The sequence below is a fragment of the Triticum urartu genome, chromosome 7A (assembly GCF_056163025.1).
Source record: "Triticum urartu cultivar PI428250 chromosome 7A, HENAU_Tu73, whole genome shotgun sequence".
In the NCBI taxonomy this organism is placed as follows: Eukaryota; Viridiplantae; Streptophyta; class Magnoliopsida; order Poales; family Poaceae; genus Triticum; species Triticum urartu.
The window spans coordinates 264,946,749-264,954,410 of record NC_141879.1 but is presented as its reverse complement, the minus strand read 5'-3'; the positions used below and the strand labels follow the sequence as shown (position 1 = coordinate 264,954,410).

At 49.7% G+C, this 7,662-nt stretch overlaps 1 protein-coding gene across 2 annotated transcripts; it reads left to right on the top strand.

Moving 5' to 3' along the window:
- The first annotated feature begins 1,288 nt into the window (after positions 1–1,288).
- On the top strand, positions 1,289–4,304 carry LOC125521797 (RPM1-interacting protein 4). 2 transcript variants are annotated; one of them, XM_048686857.2, is made up of 4 exons: positions 1,289–1,607; positions 3,007–3,513; positions 3,609–3,800; positions 3,941–4,304. In XM_048686857.2, the coding sequence occupies exons 1-4, from the start codon at positions 1,602–1,604 to the stop codon at positions 3,968–3,970; spliced, it is 735 nt and encodes a 244-aa protein (XP_048542814.1). In that variant the 5' UTR covers positions 1,289–1,601; the 3' UTR covers positions 3,971–4,304. The 2 variants fall into 2 exon arrangements, with proteins under 2 accessions (XP_048542814.1, XP_048542813.1); XM_048686856.2 differs by lacking the exon at positions 1,289–1,607 and adding an exon at positions 1,627–2,759.
- The last annotated feature ends 3,358 nt before the right edge of the window (positions 4,305–7,662 follow it).

Genomic DNA, 7,662 nt, shown 5'->3' with positions numbered 1-7,662 from the left:
TTTACCACCACTGTCAAGACTAGGACTTAAATCCTAATGGGTTGGTTCCATCATCAGAGGAACTAACAATCTGAGCTAGGCTCGGTTGGCATGGCTCTGACTTTTACGATCACTGTGCTTGATAATACGTGTGCGACTTTGAGAACGGCACAAAGTCAAACCGGTCTGACAATAAGAAAATGTCAAAACAGAGTGAGCACCCAGCGATCCCTCCCGTCTCCCGACCTGATTATCATTTTGACTCTTTCGTCTCATCGGAGAGCCTTGACGCTTTCAACTGTACGCCGCTCGATCCCGTCCCTCCCGCGTAAAACACCCAGCGCATCAGGAACGAGTCGTCGTCCATGCGCAAAAAAAAAAGGAACGAGTCGTCGTCAAGACCCCCCGACGCGGCGGCACACGCGCAGGCGCCACGCCTCCACCACCACCACACGCCCGGCGTCGTGTCGGTCGACAGCCGGCGAGACACACCCACACGCAGAGTCCGCGTCGCCGGCCGTGCACACCGCCGTGCGCCGTAGCAATGCCGTCGAGGCGTGCGCGCGAGCACGACGGCGGGGATCGAACGGCGTGGAGCTCGGAAGCATCGCGGCTCGGTGGGGGCGGAGGTTGTTAGCCTGGATGGTGGTGGACCTCGGCGACTGGTGGTGGTACGGTGATGCCAAGGCCGAGCCGGGAGGGGGGAGCGGTCAAAGATGGCAAGCGCTTGCCAAGGATTTTTCAATAGATCCACCGGGCCCGGCCACGGCCAGTTGTGCACTTTTTTGGGCGCACATATTGGCGAGTAGGAGCGCGTCAACGGTCCTGTTTTCCAGCATTTTTCTCCCTTTACACCCCATGGTTTCCGTGTTTTCTACTAGATGACTCATTGTTTATTTTTTTATTTTTTTGCAGGGTGACTCAGTTGTTTATTGAGCAAGCAGTATACGATACGATCAATTTGTTTTGATCGTCTACGCCGGAGCGTCTGCCCACTGTTCAAAAGAAGAATTTGCTACACCATGATTTGTGCACGTACGCAGTTGATTGTGTCAAGGCTTCTCTCTGCCATTAATTACATTGGAAAATACCAGAGATATGCATATACACACACTAATACAATGCACGTAGCCGCCATTGTCCCTCTCGGCACCGCGTTGATCCAGTCGGTGTCATGCTTAGCAAATAGCTACACGTGTGTGGGTGTGGCGTGAGCGGCTGCGCTATAGAAAAATGTAGAGTCGTGCTCAATATATTACTCTATCTAATCTACTAATCTATAAGTAGTACGTACAAAGTGCTTAGTACAAAGCCGAGAGGAACGACCAGCGAACAAGGCAACCAAACCATCCGTCCCTGTCTCGTAGTTATAATCCCGCCTGCCGGCCTGAGCTGATCAACACGCTCAGACTCAGCTAGCTAACATACAGGCAGGCCATCAGGAGGAGCCACGAGGAAGAAACAACCAGCGCATATATCCCCCTCGCCCCCTCCCTCCCGCCGGCAGAGCTGAGCTGAGCTGAGCCACCGTTCGACCAACTCGCCTCTAGAACACAGAGCCCCCCGCCGCCCGGATCCCTTCTTCATCCTCCTCTCCGCTCTTTGTATCGCTCACCACCGCCATGGCTGTAAGTTCCTTTCCTCTCCATAGCTCCTCCGAGCCTTGATTCGACGCCTTATTTTGGTCTGCAAGAACATATGTTTCCTGCAAACGGTGTCTTGGTTTTATCTTGATTGTCGCAAGAGATACCAGGTGCAGTAGTTTCTCGTGGTACGGTTCGAATAGGGATACCGGAACCTGAATTTTCTGAAGGAGAAACAGCAAAATCGCTATGATATGACTGTTGCCTTGTTGGCTGCTTATAGTACTAGAGAAATTTAGCTGGTACTATCATTCATGAGCTTAATCAGGCTAAAAGTTTTTCTAAGACATGATCATCCAGAGCCAACCTGTTCCTTTTCTTCTGCACCATTTGAATTGCACCAGGTATAATCCAAGTTCTGTAGAAAATTCTTGTGTGGATGAATCGCAGAGCTAGATTGCGGTGACAAAAGTCTTCCTTGGCCGTTGAGGCGTATCTTTCGATCGCACTTAAGATCTGTCATCTCAACCTACACATATATTATCTTCATTTTGCGGGTGAATCTCTACATATATTCTGGTGGAAAGGCTAATCATCCCATAAATTATGGAGATGCCGGCAGGTTAACTCTTAGTAATTGCATGAAAATATCAATAGTATTAACCCTCACCTATCACATGAAGATTTAATTGTACTAGTGCGTAATCAATCATTCAGTTGGCGAATCTTGCCTTATTTTCTGATTCGGTTTGGAATTGGAAGGTGTCGGCGAGGTAGACCTACTACCTGGCTATCTACCTTGCGATGGGAGGATATGTGACGTTTAGTCTGGCCTGATCTAGAAGTACAGATTTGTCAAACCTGATCTAGAAGTGCATTAACCCGCCCTGAAATTTGGCCTCAACTCGTCCAAGTGGCGAGGTCACGGCATGCGATTAGCTTCTTGATTAGTACATATTCAACTGGTCCATGTATACTTTCCATTGATTAGTCCATGACAGTGTGTAAAATGTGCCTGGAAGCCGTGGCGCGGGGTCTACTCTCTCTTGCCTCCTTTTTCCTCGGTCGTACGGTCGTACCAATCGACCACCACTTGCTACTTGGCCGGGCCAAGTTGACATGTCCGATGTCCCCGCACATGTTAATAATCTTCAGACCATGGCTTAATGATCATCACCAAGCATGAAGCTTCCTTGGGTAAGTTGGAGCGCTTGTGTCAGGGAATGATGATGTCCCCTAGGCTGTTCCTTTTCTTTTCTTTATTTTTCTCTAACCCTGGGACTGGGTCCCAAGTTCTCTAGCGTGTTTATTCTGTGTTTTGAATGTAAAAAATAGTCCGTAAAAAGTACAAAAATCATGGTTATCGCTGTGATTTTCTCTTAATCTCGAGGTGCCCTGAAATAAGCAGCATGTGGTTGACTCTTCTTCTGTTCCATGCATGCAGAAGCAGCAGAAGAACGCGCACGTCCCGAAGTTCGGCAACTGGGACAACGACGGCAACGTCCCCTACACGCTCTACTTCGACAACGCGCGCAAGGGCAAGGGCGGCAAGCCCATCAACCCCAACGACCCCGTCGAGAACCCCGAGGCCTTCTCCTCCTCTGTCGTCGCGCCGTCGCCGAACCGCTCCTTCGACCAGGGCAGGCCGGCTCTCCCTCCTGCCTCCCCGCCTCCCCCTCACCACCACGAGCGCCGGCCCAGCGACGCGCCGGCGGTCGCCCCGCCGCTGTCCCCGTACCACCGCAACGCCGGTGGCGAGCCGCCGAGAAGAGGCCCTGGCGGCGGACGGGCAGGCGGAGGCGGGTATAGCGTGGAGCAGTCGCCGGGGCCGTCCCCGCTGCACCCGTACGGACAGTCGAGGGCCGAGTACTCCGATGGCAGCGGCTACGGCCTCGTGGCCAACTCCGTGGACCGGTCCCGTGCCAGGGGCGCCTCGCGGGGCAACGAAACGGTAAGCCTCTGCTCTGCTCTGCTCCGGTCAGTGTGCCATGGCTTTGCGCGGAATGTCTTGTATCTTACTTTGGTTGTTGCTGCGACCGATGGCAGCCGACGAGGGGGTCAGCGGTGCCCAAGTTCGGCGACTGGGACTCCAACCCGGCGTCGGCGGACGGCTACACGCACATCTTCAACAAGGTGAGGGAGGAGAAGAGCACCCAGGCCAAGGCACCGGGGTTCGGCAAGGACAACGTCGCCTATGGCAACGGCCGCAGGCAGCACGACGACGGCTACGTCTCCTCGGTGAGTTCCACAACACAACTTCATGCCCATGTCGCCATTGGTTTGTTCATGTTGATCCTCGTTTTCTTATTCGGTGATCGATCTCACTGACTCGCCATGAATTTGAGTTCTGAATTAGTCTCTGTTGGTTTCGGCTGCAGAGTCGCTGGTGCTTTGGGTGGTGCAAGTAGGGGTGGTTCGACAGATGATGATGGGGAAAAGTAAGCGAGGATCTTTGGGAATGTAAATTGTGTGAAATTAAGAAGGTTTTTGCCATTGATTCAACTTCGAACTTCTGTAATCCCATTTTTTGGGACATTATTTGGCATTGGGCACTCAGCAGAGTTCATATTCTTTTGATTGTGAAATATACTCCTACTATTTCTTTCTGATGTGGAATGTAGAGTTCAGCCATGGTTGTTGTAATACTAGAATTCTGTTGCGGGGCTTGTAGTGCAATACTGGGTACTGATTACCTTTAATCCAATTTCGGATTGCAGATAGTTTCTGTTTTTCCTTCTTCAAGGGTGAACGTGAATGTCGAACCCACGGAATGTTCTGCTAGTAGATAGTGATTCAAACAAGCTATCATTGTCATTAAGAGTTTTGGCTTTCTGTACCAAATATCGCAAGTTGTATGAAGAGAGATCAATAATGCTTCCTCTATTCCAAAATAAGTGCCGTTGATTAGTTGTACTAATTTTGTACTAAATCAGCCAGACTTATTTTGGGACGAAGGAGTATGAAATAGTCTAGGGCATGTGGACTTTACTCACAACTTTAGGGTCTCTTTGATTCAAAGGATCTTTATAGGATTTTTGAAGGATTGGAATCTTTAGGAATTTTTCCTACGTTGGTCGTTTGATTCGTAGGATTGAATCTTGTAGGATTTTTTCCTAAGGATTTATTTATACTGCATTTCACAGGAATTCTAACATCCACTCCAACCTCTTGGAAGAAATCCTTTGCTTTCCCCATGCCACAATCAAACAAACTCAAATCCTATAGGGATCCAATGGACATGCCATTTCAATCCTACGTTTTTCCTATTTCTGTGTTTTTGCAATCCTACGAATCAAAGAGGCCCTTATACTTGCGCGTAGGATATTTTCTTGATTTTCAACAGTCATGGTGGCATTGTTATTATGTGTTTTCAACGTGTAGATGTGGGGGGACTCATCCAAATGACGTCACTGCCGATTAACAACTTTTTGAGCATCAGTACAGACACAAGCGCTCATATACACGCGCATACACTCACCCCTATGAGCGCACACACACACACCCTACCCCTATGAGCACCTCCGAGAGACTGAGTCGGCATATCATCTTGAGATTTACGAAGTCATCGTAGGCGCCTCGTCGTCGACGGGAACGTCTCCTCCCACTGAAAGCGTATCGCCGGAAATCCTGAAATAAATCCAGAAATAATGCGAGCACCAGGATATGAACCCTGGTGGGTTGGGGATACCACTTGCATCGTGATTATATTGTCCAACCAATGTCTTTACCATCGCGTGGGATTACTTCAGTTGAAGGATTTCTCCAGACCAACGCACTGGACATTTAATTACTGCACTCATCTTTTTAAAAATGGAGAAGGACCCCCGGCCTCTGCATCTGGACGATGCATGCAACCACTTTATTAATTATTCACATAATACCTTACAAAGTCATACAACAGTAAGGCTAAGCCACCGTCTAGGCAACATCTTTCGCTATTCCTATCCAGTTGATGTAGGGATATTGATAGTCTGGGCCTAATACCAAACAGACCTCGCAGCCAAACCTAACAGCTAAGACCTGAGGTCCCAATCAGGACGCCTGCCAGGTATGGGGCACCCACCAGTCCGACGCACTCCTCAATCAGGACGCCTGCCGGGTATAAGGCTGCCGCAGCCACCTGCCACAAATCCATCTTCAGAGTTGTACTGTTGCATCTACCGCGCCAGTCTCTCTGCCATGGACACTGCCACGACGCCAGGCAACATCGTCCTCCTGCGCGAGTCCATCCTCGCACATCTGACGCCGAATCTGCACTGTGCCACGCCGTCGAGATCCCTCGCCATTAATGTGTAGAATGAAGCGCCGCTCCACCAAAGATGCGGTCCACTGGTCCCTCGAGCCCGTGCACACCTCCAAGAACGACGCCCCCAAGGGGGAAACGACATAAGAACGCCACCGTCTTCCGATCTACTGATCTAGGGTTTCCCCCGGAGGTAGCAAACAGTGACCTTGAAACTCTCCTCGGCGATGCCTTCAAGAAGGGAATGTCGCAAAATAGCGCCGCCACCGCCGGCTTTGGCAGTAAGCCGAAAGCAAGTTTTCACCTGGATCTGTTCGAAGGACCTCCATCAAGCATCTCGTGCACGGATCGCTGCCATCTCTGCCGGGGACTGGATGATGGATCCAGGCTGCCGCCGCCTGACCGGCCACGGCACCACCACGGTGCCTAAGCCGGTGCCGTCATGCCCACCATGCCCGCTTGTAGACGCCCTCCAGATCTGTCGGCCCGCGTAGATGGTCCCCAAGAAGTTGCTTTTGGCTACCCTACTAATCCTTATTGTCATCAGCGTCCGGTGTAGCTTTTCACGCGTCCCTGCACTTTACCTCCTCCTAGATCGGTCTAAGGCATACCAGGTACCCGTTGAGCATTAGAATGAGAAAGACAAAGACAAATCTGTTGTGAATAACATGTAAAACTAACATTCAATTAAGCAAAGTCAATACCAATGATCTTGTGCACAAGTACATATGGTTGCAAGGCTATGCCTCAACCCATGGCCCAAGGGGATCACTCACACGTCGAAATCAAATCACATATGAAAAATATTGTAGATGACATTGATAGATGAATGATTGTATAGAGTATTACAATGTCGTCGTATGTGATGAATTGACTACAAGTATGGAAAACTATGGGAGAATGACTATGGAGATGGAGATGACGGTAGCGATGGCGGCGGCTAGGGTTTCTCAGAATGGTGGTGGTGATCCTAGCGACTGTTTTGCTCTTCAGAGGTTTGGTGATTGTTCTGTTGCGAATGGGGCCTAGGGATTTTCATAGTGTGTCGGGGATGACGTTATAGACCTGCTGGCGCATGGTACATCAGTGGGTACCAGACATCATCTTCTTCGCTGGATCATCTATAACGCGTCCAATTGGCTTGACTTGATCTCCACACTTTATATTTGCATGATAGTCCATTTCATGTGAAAAAACTACATAATGGGATTTGCAATCTTTTGCACTTATTACTCTTTAGTGACAAGATCACAGTGATATTCTTGGAATGTCCAGGGTTATTCTGTTTAAACAATGGTGGTGTGAGTGTGAAAAATACACTCATCCGGTACCACATTTTTGGTTCCTCGTGTAATGAGTTTACCTAATAATACATGTATGACAAGTCTAAAATCCGAGCTGGATATACCACCCCATTCCTAAGATATAAGGCATCTCTAGTACATCCTGCAGAACTTAAATATAAGGAAGATTATTTGGCAAATTAGACATATCTAGCCCATCCAATATTATATTTCCCCCAGGAGCCTATGTTTGCTCTATGATGACGACTTCTCACTAAAATGGGGGATGAACGGTGTCTCCCAAGGCAAAAGTGATGGCCCAACGCGTAGAACATTCCCAAAACATGTCTGCGTGGGCCCATTTGCGGCTGAAATGCGTCGGCACGGACGCGAAGCGAACGCGCCGCATGTCCTCTCGGTGTCTGCCGCGTACCCACATGGCGGTCGCCCAACTACCTCCATCGTCTTTGTTAATGACGACCGTTGACCTCAGGCCCATGCGTCAGCGACGGCGGTCGGCCTTTTTTAATCCGAGCGTGCGGTTGGGGGCGTCCTCTGTTGGGGAACGTTGCAT

What these genes read in the sequence shown, in the direction of transcription:
- LOC125521797 (XM_048686856.2), top strand. An exon ending in CCTCGCGGGGCAACGAAACG is followed by an intron (nt 3,514 to 3,608) that starts GTAAGCCTCTGC and finishes GACCGATGGCAG; the next exon opens with CCGACGAGGGGGTCAGCGGT. An exon ending in ACGACGGCTACGTCTCCTCG is followed by an intron (nt 3,801 to 3,940) that starts GTGAGTTCCACA and finishes TTTCGGCTGCAG; the next exon opens with AGTCGCTGGTGCTTTGGGTG.